The sequence below is a fragment of the Phalacrocorax carbo genome, chromosome 2, assembly GCF_963921805.1.
Source record: "Phalacrocorax carbo chromosome 2, bPhaCar2.1, whole genome shotgun sequence".
Taxonomy (NCBI): domain Eukaryota; kingdom Metazoa; phylum Chordata; class Aves; order Suliformes; family Phalacrocoracidae; genus Phalacrocorax; species Phalacrocorax carbo.
This window is the reverse complement of record NC_087514.1, coordinates 64,327,629-64,347,010: the sequence shown is the minus strand read 5'-3', so window position 1 is coordinate 64,347,010 and position 19,382 is coordinate 64,327,629. Positions and strand designations below refer to the sequence as shown.

The 19,382-nt window shown below is 40.3% G+C and overlaps 1 protein-coding gene across 1 annotated transcript; it reads right to left on the bottom strand.

Annotated features, from left to right (window-relative positions):
- Nucleotides 1-936: 936 nt before the first annotated feature.
- On the bottom strand, nt 937-18,776 carry CNDP1 (carnosine dipeptidase 1). The gene is made up of 13 exons (XM_009500753.2): nt 18,362-18,776; nt 17,855-18,057; nt 13,472-13,590; nt 12,872-13,015; nt 11,089-11,251; nt 9,881-9,969; nt 7,726-7,926; nt 6,217-6,301; nt 5,523-5,683; nt 3,935-4,099; nt 3,598-3,739; nt 3,039-3,186; nt 937-2,176 (listed from the first exon to the last, which is right to left on the bottom strand). Exons 3-13 carry the CDS (start codon nt 13,547-13,549, stop codon nt 2,068-2,070), a joined length of 1,485 nt encoding a protein of 494 aa, XP_009499048.2. The 5' UTR covers nt 13,550-13,590; nt 17,855-18,057; nt 18,362-18,776; the 3' UTR covers nt 937-2,067.
- Nucleotides 18,777-19,382: the final 606 nt, after the last annotated feature.

Below are 19,382 nucleotides of genomic sequence, written 5' to 3'. Positions count from 1 at the left end.
TGGATTGTACTGTTCTCCAAAGCAGTTATAGTCCTGAAGACACAGCCTGCATACCTCTTGCATGAGGAAATACACTAGCTCTAACATCTCACCGAGCTTTCTACTCTTCTCTTCTGCCAAAAGGGTCATATTTATGAGTAGCTGTTCTTTCAGTGATGGGTGAAGTCACTTGCTAAAGCCACTACAAAACAGGTGATTGCAAATAATGGTTTATGTCAATTTTAAGTCAGCAAAATTCAATCATTTACCTTTATGGAGCAATAGCTTTTAAGCACGGACCAGTCTGCCCCAAGTCCTGTGCAGGTGCCAGAGCACTCTCCCCTACAGCATTCCTTACCATGCTCATTCCTAAATGGTTTAAACAGGCAAAGGGAGCTGAGAGACTGTAGGGGACCTGTTCTGCAAGTCGATGACATGCAAACTGGAGTCTTCTGATCTTGGAGGCTCAGTCCCTGTCTTGTCTTGTAGTCGTCTCCCTTGGCATGGGCACCAGAAGTTGCCCTGCAGTTACACAGTCTGCAGAGCCAATACAAGCAAGAGACTGAGGTGGGTCCTCCTTTTCCCCTTGAATGCTGTCAGCAGCCAGCATCCTTACTCAGTTCTTACCAGCCGAACTGTGAGCCTCACAGCCCAGGGAAGTCTGAAAATGGGTGTTTATTGGGAACCTGATTTGAAACCTAAGTATCCCAGATTATTACTGTTCTCAGGCCCCTTAAGAGGCCAGCTACCTTTATGTCCAGCTCCGAGGAATTTCACGGGAGCTACTAAAAATCAGAAGCTTGTTTGTTTACACGTTTAAATTCAGCCAAGGCTTTTATCCTGATAACTTTCCACATCAGCTGTTCGTACACATTATCTGTGGTAAAATATTCCCTTCTATAGATTCCACATCCACACCTTATGCTCTTAATCACCTTTATTCTTGCAGGTTTGAGCAGGAGAGGGAGCAGGAGAGAAAGGAAAGAATCCAACTACTTTCCATAATTTGATTAATGTCATTTATTTTAACAGTAGGGATAACGCTAAGTTTTTGTTTAAATCCGGTTCAGTCACTTTGGTTGTGTGTGAAATAACTACATGTTATAATAAAAATCACATTTTTGAAGTAAAAAAATATATAGATGTGAATTATGTAATTTGTGCTATGTGTTTTGCATAAAGAGCAAACAGAACTCTCAACTATTGCTTTAATTTCAAAAGACATCATTTGCCTTTGATTTAATTATCAATGTAATCTGATGCTTTTAAAGTAATTAGCAACAACCAGTTGCTCTTTACGTGGCAAAACGCCCTTCTGATGACAGACCTTGGCCAGAACAGATATTTACAAAAACTTTTTTCTGTTGTACAGGAAGAAAGTCACGTTAAGGAAATATATTATGTAGTGATTCTTAAAACTGTTCTCACAGCACAATAAGAGGAGATTTGGATTAAATGAGGGGGAAAAGTCAGAATCCAGACCTGGAAATTTTTATTTACTATTGCGGTTCTATTGACCTCCGTGATTATTCCCAGAAGTAAATGTTCATAGGCAGGTCTTTGCATCAAATTCAGCAAGCTAGTTGTATTGCATTTCCTATTTACAGCCTTCTGTGAAGGGCAGAGGAGGGATTAGCATGATAGTGGACCTTTCTTCAAATAATTAAATAGTGAAATTTTATATATAGCGGGGAGGAAATGACACTGCTGCAAATTGCTCATGTTCAGAAACTGAAATATGAGCTAGGTGGCATGAACATGAGCATACTACAAAAGAGAAATGAAGTAATTTTAATAAAATACATGCCAAAATTCCCATTTCTCTGAATTTTAAAACTAAAATGTAACATATTCCACTCAGCCAGAATGACTTAGCCCTAACCCTATTTTATAGCATTAGGCATAAGATCACTTGATTGACCAGATCACAAACACATGCCATTTAGTAGTATGCCAAGTAATAGCATGGCATTTATTTTTTTCCACCAATTCAGACCCACTGAATATGTGATTTATATGATATTCCAGATCAGGAAGTTCAAAAGCTTAAGACTAGAAAAAGTGCTTTGCTGATTTTCTTGCAATGGTCTAACAGTTGTTAGTCCCCATGTCGGAAGTTTCATTGAAGTGCTGATGTAGCTTTGATATCTCCAGGAAAAAAGCTGCAAACACTTTGGTTCCATCAATGTAGTTGTGTCTATGAAGAAGGAAAGCAAGAGAATGAAGCTCTGTCAGGTTGTTTTGCTCTTCAAATCAGTGGCATAATCTGGTGAAGTTTTCAGAGTCCTCAGAGGAATTTGCAAGATTGGTCACCTGAAAAAATGACTAAATGCACAGAAATTCTGGACATCCTGCAATCGACATTCTTCTGAAGGATTCACTGAGGAAACTTTTTCCAGTGTTATATCCCCTAATTACTATTGTCTGTAGCCACAAAGGTTGAGGCTATACTGAGGGACAACAAAAATTAATTTGAGAATTACTGTAGGATGCTCTGGTTCCTCAAGCTTGGCATGATTTGACTTAGAAGCTGCACAAATGTGCAGGCGACACACTGAACAGTGCCTTATCATGGCTCCTTGAAGAATGAACACAAGGGGCAAGTTTAAGCTAATTTTGATATAATTACACTAGTTTTGGCCCCTGTGAGACAAATACAGCTTTAGATCCATTTGTACTGAAAACCATTAAAACCCTTACTTAACCCATTAACCTGAGTATGTCCGACTGGAATACTTTGAAATTGGTGCTGTGATGGAAACGTGCCCATCTACATCATCACCTTTCAGACTAGAGACAAATTAAATTGGCAGTGAAATGAAAATTCCCAGTATGATACATTTAAAGACTGAGTAAACACTTCATGAAAATTATAAAGCAGTACGCATTAGACTGAGGGTTCTGCTTTCTGCTTGCCACAGAAACAAGTTTACCAGAGACAGTAGTTTGGGACTGTCCAGTGGAGAGCAAAGCTTCCCATCTGGCACAGCTTATGCACGGGTACCCGGGGACTTCAGTTCTCCCTTCTCTTATAGTGCAAATGGACAAATAAAAGAAACCTGCTTATTTTCTCATTCTGGGAGTGCTCCCCATCATCAGCTGCTCCAATTGGAAACATCATCACACTTTTCTGCGTTATCGTCTGAAACATTCTGGCAACAGGAATTGTTGAACCATCCCGAATAAAATCTGGATCTTCTCCAAAAACTGAAATACATGGAAAGGCTGAATTCATTAAGTGGAATAAAGGTGCTGTCTCCAGCTACCAAATATCGGCTATCTGCTCAAATATAAAGAGCTTCTGAGTAGGAATTGTTTTGAGTGCGTAGCCGATTGATGTCATGGATCAGTTGCACTCTGCTAACCCTTGGCTTTGTATCAGTACATGAAAGAACTAAATGAGGTCTTCTGGCTACTCCTGTTAAATACACCCCAATTCAGCAAGAGGTTGAGGCTTCAATGGCTAAGCTGTTGCATCAAAATCAATAAAATGCATACATCAATGAGGTGTAAGTGACCGTAGCACCGAATCAGGAAATCCCTTTTGCTCTGTGGATGAGCACATTTACGCTGCACACTTGCAGGCACATTAAGGACTGAAAAAAAGAAGGAACATACCTGTTTTTATTGCCTTTCTTGCTGCTTTATATAGTGGATCATTAACATCAGCAAGCCAGGGCTTTGCACCCATAGGCATAGACACTTTCAGCTTGTTTGGACTGTTCCTCTTGGAAAAGACAGCCTCCAAATGCTCCATCACCTGCCGGGAAAACACATTGCAGTCAGAATTGTTGAGCTTCTAGCAACTCAAGCTTACAGCCACATTCCCACTTCTGCTCTCAGAAACAAATAAATGCTAGAAACACTCAATTTACGACTTTGGGTGTAAATTTATGAGGTGCTAAGAGGGACTTAGTTTACACAGTAGATGCCAAAAAAATGGTTTGTCTCTTACCTGTTGTTTCACAACCGAAAGGTCCATGTGGGGGACCTGACGGATTGAGAATTTGCCAATGACTTTTGCCGGAATGACGGTTTTAATTCCTGGTTCATGAAAAGCTCCTTCAATCCCATGAATAGAAAGAGAAGGGTAACGCCACAGGTGTAAAAGTATGTCTTCCTTCAAAAAAATAACAATCAAAATATAAGGGATGACACCGGAGCCATTCACAATTGATATAAATTGGTGCGGAGAAACAACCTTTTTCCATCCTAAAATTTGTATTTGGAGACGTCTGTATTTTAAAGATGTTTAATTTGTAATTTAAACCCTCGCTCATATCTTTTAATTTTAAAAAACACTAATTCTTTCAGTCAACATTTGTTTACCTTTAGAAATATTTGAATGAGGACAGCTCTTTATGCACAGCAAGAAAAGTGGAGCATTCATTATTTTAAAATATCTTGGAAGTAATTTTTTCTAGCACAGAGAAAAATCAGAACAACTTCTGATCTGACCATCTGTTGATCTCAAAACTTCTTGCAGGAGAATCCTGTGACCAGTTTAGCCAGACCCCTTGCAGATGAATCCAGGGAAGAAATTCTACTGAGTGTTAAATAATACAAGAGTTAAGATGATAATGTTCAGTAACCAAGTTAATATGTTTTTCTGGAGAAGATAAGAAGGGTTTAAAAAAAAATAGAAGAAAGCATTTATTCTAAGGAAGAAGGGAGAAATATATAAATTATAAACTGGTCTCTTCATGCAGAACCCCATGGTGTGGCTCCTTTCCTTCTGCTCCAGTTTTATGAGACTAAAGTTTTATGTACACATAAAATTTGCACCACTTCATCCTCATATAGATAAAACATCAGAACTTATCTAGTGTAGTTACATTATATGTCTGTATTACTAATTATTACAGCCTAGCTTAGGCTAATTCAGAGGCTTTTTCACGGAAATAAAAGCATCCATATTACAGCTTATACTAGTATAATTATGTTAGTGATTTAAAAAAATGAATCACTTCTTTCTCCCATCTGCCACTCTTTTACAGAGCGATCTTTCTAAGCCAGCCCTTACCTGCTGTTTTTTATTTAGGACATAATTTGTAAATGCTGGCAAAGAGAGGCTTATAGCTTTGGGTGCTTTTTTTGGCGTGCTTGGCAGAGATCAAAATAGGAATTAAACACATAAAAACCACCCCAAAACACATCTGCCTAGAGCTGCCTCCCCAGTTTTTCAGAGCCGAATGCAACTTCTTTCCTACCGTGTAACGTGTATGCAGGGGTTTTCCTGCTTATTTGCTTTGGCTGGTTAGGTGAGGGGGAGAGGATCTGCAGTGCAAGAGAGGGAGAGTGACACTGTTAGTTTTACACTATTCTTTTTCATTGATTATTCATATTTCAGATCACTTTCCCCAGTTGTGGTAGCTTCCATTTTCAGCAGATTAATTTTATTTACCTTTTGATTCTCTGTACTTCTTTATTTTATTTTGAGTTTGCCATGGACTGAAAATATCTTTGTTTGGCTTTACACATAAATGCTATGAATGGGTGATGTACATTGTTTCTGGTGACCATTTATACAGGTTTTATGTTACCTTGGTGCCATAGAGGAATTTTTTCACGCCACTATTATTTTTGTGTTCCTCTACAGCAAATTCAATCGATTCATACAATTTCTTCTCCTCCTCTGTCAGGGCAGCAACGCTGTCGTAGATTCCAGGGATCTGAATACGACCTGTGGCATCTACAAGGCTGTCTACAAAATAAAATAGAGGTGTCAGTAAAAGTGGGACCTATATCTTCCACTTGACAATCGTAACACCTTTTCTCTTCTACCTGACCCTTTACCAAAGGACTAAGCCTAACAACTAACTGCTAGCAACTGTTTGGACCCATCAAGTTGTGGCACCTATGTCGATGTGTTTTTATCTTTATTAAGAAAGCTGTTGAGCTGCTTACATCATCCTACCGGGATACAAATCAGCATGAAAAAGTCAGGTTTCACTGTGTGTGTGTGTGTATTCACGTTGCCAGCAATCCTTAAATGTTCTTCATTGACACATGACTGACCTCAGCTTAACGGGCACATGTCTGAGGTCCTGGCCTTATCAGGGACATTCCCCTCCTCAGCTGCTGCCACCGTAGCTACGCTGAGATTTGGAAACTTGGGAATCTTGCTTCAGTTAGACTTGCCTTATTCAGGTTAATTAAACAAGGCACTGATCTTCGTTAGGGTGATTGCTAGCCGTTGTTCCCCAGTTACTCCTGAGCAATGATGTGTGTTATTACCCAGCAGCGCTATCAGGTCCATCAGCGGCTCATGAATGATGCCTCCAAAAGTTCCAGAGTGAAGGTCCTTGCTGCCACATTCAACCTGTACCAAAAACACTGCTTACATATGAACACTCCCTACTTTATTCTTATGTGAGCGTTTGTTTTCCACAGCAACTGGTGGATTCATTTTTTTAAACAAGGCCACAAATGAATAGAAATGATGATGTGTTTCTATTTATAAAATGGAAGACATGTCAGCAACAATCTGCTTCTGGTAAAGAGAAGATAGGGCTCTCTTGTTAAGCACTAGAGAGAAATTCAGCTGTCTATAGCACTTACAGGCATTTGAAAGCAAGGGTCCCTCTCCATTCCCCCTTTGCTTCAGTAAGATTAAATACACCGTAAGTGAAACACTTGCATATTACTGTTTCTAACATCACAGAATAAATTCTTCAAGTTCTTTATCTTTTTTATTCAATGCAAAATCTTTATAACAAAGACAAGAAGGAACCTTACTTGTTTTGCATCAAGAAAATGTATGTATGTCCAACGTTAATTCCAGACTGCAACAAATAAGAATTTAGAGGTCTCTTGAATCATACAACTTTAGAATAGAGAGGCGCATTTGGTTTATTAAATGGGTTCTTTTTTCCAGACACATTTTCGTACGCAGGTTTATCATAAACTATTTGCCTGCAACAAACTTGTTTATTCTTCTCAAAACCTCATTACAGCCCACTGTCTGGTAGCAAGGCAGAGATCATTTTTGATGTTTTAATAGCATCATTTTTCTTAGGCAAGACTTAGAAGAATTGAGTCAAGGCTGCCGAGGCTCTTTTGGTTAAAAACAAATTTCATTCTATTTCAGACATAAAAGTTAATGCAGATTTTTCTTTAGTTCTCTAGTTCTTTAATCTTCTCTCTGAATTCCTTTTATGCTTCATCAGGAAGTTTCCAGATGAGAAACTTCTGCTCTTACATTTCACGGTAGCTCATGCTGGCTGCTAAATACACTACAGTGCACTATTATTTGCTTCTGACAATGGCTACAAAACTTTTGTGTGGCTTTTAAACTCAGGGATCCAACTAAACTGAGTCCCTTTAGGCAAATATATTGCACTAAGCAATATCTGCTGCAAAAAGGGCAGAGCTGCAGAAGAAATGGTTTTGGAGTGAGTGAGAGTGTTGGGGTGTAGGGACGATGCTGCAGGAGAACGGAGTGGATGTGCAGAGGGGGTGAGGAGAATAGACTGGGAGAGGGGCAGGAGATCAAGGAGACAGGAAAAGGATCAAGGAGAGAGAGAGGGAAAGTGGAGAAATGATTGAAGGAAAGTAAATGATAGTAAATAAGGCTAACTGAGCTGAAATCTGCACAAGCAAAAAAAAGAATATGGAAGAAAGGTCTGTATTTGTAAATATTAAGCTTGCACTCAGTCTTTCTCTGCATGCAGATATAGAAGTGATTACAGGTACATCACTGCTCTCTAGTCAGGGGCCCAGTTCAAATGCACCTGTGTCGTTTACCTCCACAAAGAAGCAGGCATTCCCCCGACTCCCGTATGTAAGGGCAGGTTTCTTGTTGCTGAGCCAGAGGTTATCCGAAATCACAATATAATCAACATCAGAGAAAAAGCCCTGTTTTTCTTCTTCAAGTAATCTTTCTAGCCCCAAGGACCCTGCTTCTTCCATGCCTTCAATTACAAACTTGAAGTTTACTGGCATAGCCTAAATGAACATTAGAGAAGTCTGGGTAAGGAAGAAGCATTTTCAAAAATAAAAAAATAATTTAAAAAATCAAAAGCAGACTGCCTTGCAATATGTGTTCTGTTAGGAAAAGAAGGACATAGAATATATAGCTTGTTTCAATAGGAAAGGCAGTGATAAATATACACATGTAGTTTCCCAGAAATAAAGTTGTTGCTGTTTATGTTTTTCTGTACTTTCTGTTTTTGGAGGAGAATATCAGTAATATCTTTTCTCCTTGTGTTTCCAGAAAACTTGCTGGCTGTCTCATAAAATGGGATTTCTCTCAATACTATTAAATATTCTAATTGCTTTGGAAAACCTGTGTAATAACAGTTGCATTTTCACAGAAAATTTCCTGCCTCTTGTATTTTCACTGTTAGTGCCCATGCGGGAACCGCTGGCAGAGGTCCACTGCTGCGGTTTTCCCAACACGTTATATTTTGCTGGAGTTTGTCACACAGTGGTAAAAATGCTGCTGGTGATTCTACTATAATTGTCCTTTTAGCACTCATTAATCCATTTGCCTGCTAGTTCATAAGGATGTATTTCCAAGGGTAATTAAGAGAACTTTCATTATGGAATAACGCGAGTCAGAAATGCTGACACATCCCAGTGGAGAAATAAATTTGAACTTAGTTTCCCATTCCAATTCATTTTCTCATTATAGCTTTTAAGATGTTTTATCTTTTGATTCAATGCTCAGATTAAATGCAGGAACAAATGTGGAGAGTTAAATGAACTCGTGTTATGGATGGGTTCACCAATGGTTCATCGAATGACCACGAAGAAATTTAGAAACGAACTGTTCATGAATATTGTTTGATGGTCTGTGCTGTTTTCTAGGGAAAGGCTTCAAATGACAAAGATTTCTTTTTGCTTGCACGTTAAAATGCCAAAATAGCTATTAGAGATTTGAAAAAAGTTGAAAGATGTAGAAAGACAGCCCTATAACCATATCCACTTCCAACAGCTTATCTGTAGGCAAATAACGTGTGGATTGGCTAGTACTTAAGAGACATGGAGGTCAATTCAGTACTACTGATGCAAGAAAAGCATCACTTCTCCAGAAGGTTGCAAAAGGACTTTAAAAGTCAAGACACATGCTCAATTTGGACCACAATGCCACAACAGAGGCACAAAACTGTTTCTCAGCAATCTAAGAAAATGTGTTGTGGAAATTCACCTTAAAGGATGCTCGCTAACCAAGTTATAAGCTTAGAAGATATGTTGGTTTAGCTTTGTTGTGGGGATATAACTAGCCCCAGATTATTAAATATGCAGACCTATTTAAAAGATAACTATGTCGGTCATTGTAATAATTTAGGCAAAAGTTTGACTCTTAAGAGGTATGTCACACCATAAGCAAGTACATTTATACTCAGTTAATGCATCTATTCAAAGCATTTGCTTTGATAAATCTAATACATCATTGAAAGAACAGCCCATCATGTATGAGCATTTTTTTATACTTGTTCTCTTCATGCATACACATAAATTGAAGGTAACGTGGATAGACAAAACAAGGCTGGCAGAATGTAAGAACAGATGAGTCTTTGTGACCAATCTGTGATGTACATTAGTTTATCATTTTAAAAGCTCTCAAGAGAGAATAGGCTATCAAAGCTGTTTAATGTATGTAATATATATTGAATGCTTCCCCCAGTGTGTTTTCCTGTGCAGGGCAATGACAGCAATACCATATTTACATTGCATACAGACTGTTCAAAATAGAAATGCTCAAGAACAGATTCTTACTGAAGCGGGACCGGTGCCCTGGATATAGCATTAGAAATAAGCTAATATTTCAAAATGCATGTAGTCTGATGGGACAGAGATGTATCATCTAACTCACAGGAAGGTAAATGCATCCCTCCAGAGAGATGGTATTATAAAACAACAACAACAACAATAATAATTCCTCATTGGTACCTACTAATTTCAAGGCTCTAAATGTTTCCACTGCATTTATCCAAGCTAAGACAGGTCCTTTATTATCTGTTGCTCCACGGCCATAGAGATTTCCTTAAAAAGAAGAAAGTTCTTAAGCAATCTTTGAAACTTTTCTCGTCACTTCAATGTAATCAGCAAATTCCTGTTGCCACAGAAGCTGTAGTGCTGTGTCAAGCGAAGCGTCAAAAGAATCAGTATTTCACTGACTTGTTTTAAATAAGGTGATGGGTGTTTCCCAGTGGATTGGTACACTTTTTTTCCCCCTTTTATATACACCACATTGTCATTTCTCCTACATGCCAATTTCTGAGCCTCACTTTTGCCCTTAGTTTGTTCACACCAGACTTGCCTGGAGAGTTTGCGCAGTATGCAGCTTCTGTGCCCATCAGCCAGCCCAAGCAGCAAAAGAACCCACAGATAAATACCACGGTAGAAGTGTGAAGCTACAAGTCTAGGAACTTTTTTTAAAGCATTCAACTATACAGTTATATACAAAGACACATTTTAGTTTCATGGACAGATAAATCTGTTCCATATACAGATAAATCTGTGGATTGCCGCTACCAGATTTATCTGTGGCAGTCCCCACTGGAGACAGAAGAGTTACCCCAGTAAGGGTATTTGGAACTGGTCCCAACAGATGGGAAAGGGTGATTTAATGGCTATAGGACAGGCCTGGGAACCCAGACTCCTGGGTTCTTGGTCTTACTCCCTGCTGACCCTCCATCCTTAATTTTGGTCCTTCAAGTGGATGGAGCTTTTCACGCCCAGCTGGATGGAGTGGAAGGATGAGTACATTAAGGGGGGCCTCTCATTCTTCCACCACCAGTGCTCCTTAGCTCCACTGTGGCAGGTGGAGGTCCTAAAGGATTATGAAGCAAAAACAGGAAGTGTGAGGGAGGTTCACAGCTGATCTAACAATCCAACAGGAGTTTTAAAACAAAAATGGATTCTCTATCAAATACTCTATAAAGCAGGATTAAACTCATGTGGCTCTTCCACACCAAATATTAAGCACTCACTGATGGGTCTCACTACTCACAGCATGGTCATCAAGACTCAAAGCCACTGGATTTGTCCCATGGATTTCGATGAGAGAAGTCCTCGTGCTGTGGAGGGAGCCTCCATCTACTCAGAATCTGAGAGTCGTGTATTCAGATAACAATACAAAAATTACAACCAGATACACACCATTGATTTCAGTCAGTGTGTAAGGGTCAGTTTTCCAGCCATCTTCCTTTTTGGCAGGCTGCACATCTACATGCCCATAGAAACATACAGTGGGGTTTTGTGGATCCTTCCCCAGTTCCCCAAGAATCACAGGAGGCAGTGGGAGATCCTGGCCATCAGGGAACTGCAGAGAAATATTTTTTAAAAAAAAAAGCAACAAAGGAAAAACCTTTAAAAACTTGCAAATGTTACATTAAAAAAACAACCTGGAATTCTCAGTATTCTGAGTATTCTCAGTTGGCTCTGATTTGATCAGGCCCACAAATCTGACTTTGTACCCAGATCTAACCTGCCCAGAGAAATTAAGGTTTTTTTCTCCCCACCTCTTTAGGTTCTGCAGGGACTTTATGGAGCTCTTCTAACATTTTATTGTCATAAATGCCCTCATTACTAAACTCTTACTTCCCAGCACTGGAGAAGACAAAGCTGACTGTGTGCTGGAGTGGCAAAAGCATACATTGTGACACTGAAATAGTCAAAAGCCACACAAACTAATTTGGGGTTTGATTTTGTCACAAAAAGATTGCAGGAGGCTGGTAATCTCAAACACAGAAACAAATAGAATTTTGCTGGCAGGAGGCGGCAGCAGCTATTTCAGACTGTTTTCAAACCAGGTTAAGGCTCTAAACTAATTCTGTAGCTTATGGCTGTGCAGAACAGATCTCCACACTGGCCAAGAGAGGCTGGGTGTCTCACAGGAGAGTTGAAATAAGAAGTGAAGGAATATGTGTACTCCCATATATTCACCAATAATACCAGTCTGTATTGGTCTATTGCAACACAAATGTGTAGCTGCTTGCCCAGCAGTCAAAGGAAAAACCCACTTTGTGAAACAATATTTTGGCCCTAGGCAGAGAAAAGTATTTCTGGTCTCTGCTTCAGCAACAGGTAATCCATTCTCCACTGTTATCGACACAGCCTGTTGCTGTATATTTTCACAATCGTAACTGCATGCCAAGTGCACACTAAGGCTTTAAATTTAAATGCATTCATTACAACTATTAAGTGATATAACCTGAAATATTAAAATATTGCTGTGCTGCAAGGTCTTTGTGCTAAGGCTTTCACAATCCTCCCCAGAAGCCTCAGAGGAAGGAAATGGGAATCACTATTACTGAACTTGTGAATTCCTGTTAGAATAGAAATCTAACAGCCCAGGGCAGGAAAGATCCCCTGCTACAGTAAGGTAAGTAAACTAGAGACAAAGGTTTCTCAGAGATTAACTCTTGCCTGATGCTTTCCAACAGTCATAAGAAAATGGCCTGGAGTATTTGTCAGAAGCTCCCAAAACCAAAGAGGATGCTCATCAGGATGGCTGTCTAGCAACACTTCCCTTGTAAAACCTACCTCCCTCATATAAAGACTTTGGTGACAAACTGATGCATTAACTATCATGCTTCGTGGCTCAGAAGAATGTGAAAACGAGCCCTGGTAAAAAGCTCAGGCCTTTTACTTGTGCAAACTGCTTCCTTCCAGTTAAAAGCATCAAACTGTCCCTGCTATGCAGAGAACATCTGTTTGCATTTGGATTGTCTTTGCGGTCTCCCAAGTCTGTTCTCAGACAGACTGAGGAGGGACTGATTTCAGCAAGTATCATGTAGCTATGGGACTATTGATAAATTGTTATCTAGCTACCAAAAGTACCAGTAAGTCATAACATACATATGTATATACATAGCACTGAATGTGATAGGTTACTACACGTGCAAATATGAAGTTTTAAATGCAAGAATCAGACAAGCACCTGATGTGTCTCCAGGTTTACTAAATTAACAGTGGCTCCCAGTGCTGAAAGTTTGGCTGCTGCCAATGTCATCATTCGTATTACTTCTTTCCTCAGAACTGGTTGAACAGAATCGCTTTCCACAGCCACCCATTCCTTAAGATCCTGCACAGGAAGGAAAGAAGTTCAGTTAAATCACCCAGGATGCTGCGGTGTTTTGCCTTTGAACATGAGAAGCATCACACTGGAAGATAGTTTCATTTCCATCCCATCACAGCAATGTCACAGATGCTGTATTTTTTTCTTAACTGGGAAAGATTTGCCAGTTCTCCCATGCGGGTGTATTTTGGCTCAGTGGAGCCTCTCTCTGCACACACTCGAAGGATGCCCACAGCCACCTGGTCTATGGAGGTCCATGTAAATCCCTCTTCCACCCAGAAGGTCCCCAACACAGGCTCTCCACTTGCAGCCTTGCTTTGCGAAGCACGTGTGGCACACTGGGTGCCAGACCTGGAGTCCTGCTCATTACCTTATTGGCAAGAACTCATCTGGCACGTAGAGCACAGGACTCCTGGACACCGGCTCTGCGCTCCAGCCACTTCACTGCAATATAGTTCGTACCTCAATGAAATCACTTTGATGTACATCAATGTACCGGAAGATCTCCATCTCCAACACCGAAGAGGATGATGAGGACATTCCCGCCTTGAAGAGCAGTGCAAGGCCGAGATGGATGCTGTCTGAAAGTTAAGGATAAATTTCAAGATGTTAGAGACGTCCTGCAATATGCACTTCTTTTCAGTGCTAGAAAGCACAGACAACTGCGAAATGCTGAGCCTATTTAAGTCTTATTTAAGACCTTCAAGCCACGAGAAAGTGTAACTGAATTATATTATCACATAAAACCTGCAGTCAACTCATAGTCAAGTTTCTGGAAGAAAGTGAAAAAATGGCAAAAGAGTAAACAGCTTTATGATTTCTGCTTTATAAGTAAATCAAGGGAAGCGTTTCCTAAAGAAACATTTGTTGCATCATTTTTCAATGCACAAACGTCAAATTGTATGTTCTGGGAAGACAACCACAGGGGAAGGCGTGCAAACACCAATACACACCAATGGCCCAGAGGATTCATCTTTCTTCATTTCCAGAATGGATTCGCTAGCACATGTTGCGTATTTTGCATGGAGGAGGGAGAACAATCCTGACACCGGATGGTATTGGACAACAAATAGCTTCTGTGGTTAAACAAGAACAGTTTCAATACTGAAACACTTGATAAGTGCAAAGGTCATTTAGTACTTGCAAACCTCTGTGCCATCTTGTTTTTGACAAGATGAGTGAAGATTTAAAAACCATAAGATTTTTTTAAAGTGTTTTTCTTCCTTCCTGCAGTTTTCGCTTCCTGTTTCCTTGAAGTTCCTGCTGTAGTTTCTTGAATCAGTGTTAGCAGAGTAATACTCGGATGGATAAATACTTGGGCTAAATTCAGAATCGCTGACGTGTTGGGCTGTGCAATGGGATGGACTCCAAGGTGAAACCCCAACACTTGGATTTTATACATATTCTATACTGGTAACAAAACATGCAATTGCAGGTCCATCCATAATTCCTTAACTTTGATGCATTGCTAAGGTGATAGGCTATGGTAATATTAATAATTTCAATTATGTTTCCCTGACAGAGGAGAAAGATTGAAAGCCCAGGCATGATGAACCAGAGGGAAACATTGTTCATTTTGGCTGGAGATCCTGGCTGTGTGAAGGATGGGCGCCATTTTCCAACCTTCCCTTGCAAGCAAGGTTGCATCCACGTTGCCTGTGACACAGGTCACTGAAGTAGAGCTTTGAGAAGGCCTGTGACACTAGATGTAATCCCCAGTGTCCAGTTCCTGACATCTGTTGACACTGGAAACACTGGTATTGAAAGAGACCAAATGCCAGTTTTGCAGGACAGTGAAGGTGCAAAGTACTGGTACAGAGATGACTTTTTTACTGAGACCAAAAAAAATCCAAATTTGGGTGGAATTTTTAGGATGGAGAGATTCAATGTAGGCATATTATTTAAATATAGGAATATTATTTAAATGCTAATGGTTGCTCGGAAAAAAATCTCTTAAGTGGTGATCAAAATACTATTTTCTTCTCACATTGTATTCTCCATGAAAAGGTAAACCCTACCTCCAAGACGTGGATCTAATCAGCCATCTCCTTCAAATATTCCCATCACCAGTCGCAGCAGCAGCAATTTGGCCTAAACCAAAAGGGGTTGTTACAGGAATTTTTGAAGCAGCCATGAAAAAAAAAAAAATCAGGACATTTCAGAAGAGACAAAGCAGCTTCTGGGATTTAGCAATAAAGATGTGGTGGAGAATGAGGTTTTGGGTTTTGGTAGCTTAGGTTATAGTCATTTTTGGATAGAGCTTCAGCAGGTAAGGCTTAACAACAGGAGTTTTGCAACAAGTACCCTAAAATTAAAATCCCTAGTCTGACTACTTCTTCCAGCTTTGGACTGTGCAAGGGGCTGCATATATTTAGCAACCAAAATCTATTTTAAAGAGGGTGACAGCACGTAAGAGCGGTCAGGAGGACTTCCCAGGCTGCACAGGGCAGCCAAGACCAGGAGTCCCAGGCTGGGGTGGTGGTAACTGTTCCCCGATGAAGAGACTTTCCTGACAAAGACGAGATGTTGGCGCTCGCTGCGGTGGTGCCCAGGTAGATACAGGAGGACATTTGAGCGGAGACACTGCAGGTCATGTCTGAAAGGAGCCCAAGGTACAGGGGCACAGTCAGTATTAGGTAAAAGCAGAGCATGGAGGCCGTTTGATTGCTTCTCTCCTTGTTGCTGTGTGCTTTTGGGGGGCCAGGCAACGGTTCTGCTTGCATGATGTTGCTCAGTCTCGCTTTAGCCAGCAGCAGGTCCCAGGAGAGCAAAGTTTACCTTCATGCTGGTCCTTATTACAGACATAGTGTCTTCCACCTCCAAGACTGCTCTCACAGAAGGGAGCTGGTTCCCACACGGGCTGAGGGGAGGATGGGATCCTAAATGAATTCATTTGCGAGGGGCTCCAAAAAAGCGCAAGGCACTGCACCACCAGAAAAGAGTTATAGGAATGGGCATTGCACAGCGTGATAATTCATCTGAAAGTGGTTTAAATCCTAGTCTTGCCATGGGCATCGCCAAAAGACAGGCCAAGAGATCCCAGCATGTGAGCATTTTAATTAGATGTTTATCTAGCGAGACTTTACCATGAAGCCTGCCAGATGCCTCAGTTTCACACGTATTTCACTCATTTTTTCTACCTTGCCATTTCTAAACCTCAGTTTGGAAAATGCTTGCAACAGAGGCCACTGAATGTGCCCTCATTTAACCCTACCATTGAAAACCAGACAGGCTTCTCTGGCTTCAGCTACTTACAAAAATATACCTTTTGGATACGCCACATTTGAACCAGGAAGATCATATCACAGATCAGAAAATAGCTGCTAGAGTAACCAAGCTCATGCAATGGATAAGTATGAGTGTCTCTGTCATATATGATTTTCCCTCTTTCTGTTCAAATATTCAATTTTGCTGAATACTATGCATTTTCACTCTAAAAAGAATGAGTATACATACAGTTGGCACCTTGGGGTGACTTGAAGAAACACATATCTTTTAATATTACATGAAAGGCAGAATCACAAAAGGGCTGCCTGTACAGGGGACGTGCACTGTGTGATGATATCTTCCTCTTTTAATCCACATTACATGCAAATGACCTGGAAAGATGCAGACAAGAGACTTACGTCTTCAAGTCCTGTTTCATTAGCTTTTAACTGTTTAAGAAACTGAAAGGAGAAAACCAAAATGCTGTGGAGGAGAAAACCAAATATTCAAACAAGCAAATCATCCTAGGAACATTTGAAATAATTCTGTGATATTTTCAAGATTGAGACAGACTTCAATAAAAACTTATAGAATATCACAAAAATAGTTGCTTTCGTAAAGAAAAAAATAAGCATGAACAGTGGAGAAGTTGGGAAAATGAACGTGAGGAGATACATACGCAGCCCTCCAGAGTCACAGAGTGCACCAAATATTAATAATTCAAACAAGAAATTAGGTAGCAACTATGTTGCGTTGTTCTTAGGGGGAGGAGCGCAGCAGCAGATGGAACTTCATGTTAATAGACTACTAATACACAGACAATGCTGCTAGAAAGCATTTGGTTCACAACTGGGAAAGCTTGTATAAAAAAATGGGGTTGGTTTAATGAAACAGTAGAAGGATTTCAGGCAAGGCTAAAATAGCTCAGGCTTATGAGGAGGGGAAAAATTATTTGAAAGGATGATAAAGCCTGGGGGAAAAATATCAAACAAAGACTTCAATGTTCAATTTCAAGTGTATTTTATTTGATCTCATTTTAAAGAGCAGTTGCTGCTTTATAGAAAAATGTAGTATGACTATTTTTAGAAATAATGCATGACAGTCATGCAGTTTCTCTTCCTTCATTCCTTAGTAGTAAGAACATTCTCTGTCTCACTTCCTCCCATTTCATTAAGTACTGTTAAAAGAAAACTTAGCATTCTAAGGGGGTGTTTTAACAAGAAATCCAAGTTGATTCTTTAACCAGGACAACTCTCTGATAAAATATCAACTAAACTTACAAACATTTGAGAAGCAGCTCCTCCCCTTCTCACTGTTCCTGAAGCACATGCTTCATGTGCTTTCCCCACTGTGATGCAGCATTTGAGGTGTGTGTTTGGGGGCATGCCAAAGAAAATAGAACATTTTGCAACCAGCCCAGATAAAAACAAAGTCAGAAGTTGCCCAGTTTGCAAATAATATACAGGACGTTTGACATGAAAGGAGATAAAGATGTGTATGGCAGTAGGAGCTAATTTACCAAACCAAAGGTGGGCTCCATTGAACATTCCCTCTAAGCAATCACCACCAAGGAAGATAACCAAGATAACGGAGTTGTTATTTAACTTCTCTAACAACACTCACTGATAAGTGGCCTACCTTTGGTGGAAGCAGGCAGTCAAGCCTCAGTTGCCTCTCCAGCTGACTAGGTGAGGCCCTTGGAGGAGGAGGAGGATGACTCTTCACGTAGCAGTTCTCCAGCAAAGCCCAACCACAGGTAGCCACTGACGTCGTAATGATGAGGAGCTGTAGAGGTCCAGATGTGTGCAGGGGGGTAAACGCCCACTCACAAAGCCTGACTGCTTTTGAAGATGGTTAAAGAAATGACATTAAATCCAATAAACTGTGTAACAGCAATGAAAACGTTTGGTGGAAAGCATAGGTAAAATCTGGCGCTTGCTGGCAGGGGACACTGCAATGCCCAATGCTGCTTCCAGCGGTCAGCTCTTAAGAACTGTTGCAATATGAGCTGTTTTAAGGGCATTTTGGAGAATGGCAATCATTGGCCCTGGCATTCTCGCTCAAAACTTAGTGAGAAAAGTGACACCCTGTTTATCAGTACTGCTTTGTTATATTACAGATGGTATTAGAAAAGAAAGTCCTTACCTGTTTGTGCTCTTGTTTTGCAGCTGCCTTTGTGGCTGGTGATGAGAGTTTGAACTGGAAAGATCTCCTCCTCCACCTGCTAGACAGGGATATTTTATCTCAGTTCGCTGATATGTTCTGCCGTTATGAAGAGTTACTTTAAAATTAAAGATTAACTTTCAGTTTGAATGCTTAAGTCTGCTTCTCTATCATGTAATAATCCAAGCAAGATACCCATATCACTACTGCATCAAACTATGAGCAATTTTCGCGTCTCCTTTTCCTCCTCCTTTTCTCCCTGGAAGTCTCAGATCCTAGCAGGAATTCCAGCATCAGAAAGCACTTGAGCGTTGCTGATAAGCGTTGCTGCTTTGCAATGGTATTTTAGCGGATTTAGAGAAAAGAGGTGGCTTTTGTTCGTTGCTTGTTGATTTGAAAACTGGAAAAGAAGAGAATACATTTCTGTTAAGAATTTCTTCCAGGAGGTAGTATTTCACTCTGTGCCCACTAAGGAGAAGTACATCACTGTTTACCTAAGAAAATTTTCTGAGCCTGACTGCTCATTGGTTTGCAAATGAGATAAACACTGGTATAAAAGGATCCTTCTTGGAAAGACAACTATGTTGTCTTTTGCTCTTTTCACAGCAAAAAGCTTAGTAGGAAAGAACTGTGGGAGGTACAGCTAAGTACCAAACTCCATCTGCTAGCAGGTAAGGCTGAGCTACTGACCTGGTTCATAATGCCCCTGACACACAGTGAGCACCAAAAGAAAAGCTGCAACATACATGGAGGATATTTACTATATTCTGACTTGCTGGGATGGCATTTGACATCCACATCTAAGTGCGTTGTACTTAGATACAGATGGACTTATCGTCAGCTTGCTGCCAGTTCTTCCGTACCAGAGGGCCTCTGAATTTATAACAAATTTCTAATTCTAGGTGCTTGTGTTTGCACACAAGTTTCTATCCTTATGGTCTTCTGCCCATTTTGAAAGGACCACTATTCACGTGATCAGGTTCAGTAACAAGCAGTCTTCAAA

Coding starts and splice junctions, on each gene's coding strand:
- CNDP1 (XM_009500753.2), bottom strand. CDS start 13,549: ATGTCCTCATCATCCTCTTCGGTGTTGGAGATGGAGATCTTCCGGTAC. Junction 9,970..11,088: donor CACACTGACTGAAATCAATG/GTGTGTATCTGG, acceptor CTTCTTTTTAAG/GAAATCTCTATGGCCGTGGA. Junction 7,927..9,880: donor CATTTAGAGCCTTGAAATTA/GTAGGTACCAAT, acceptor ATGTTCATTTAG/GCTATGCCAGTAAACTTCAA.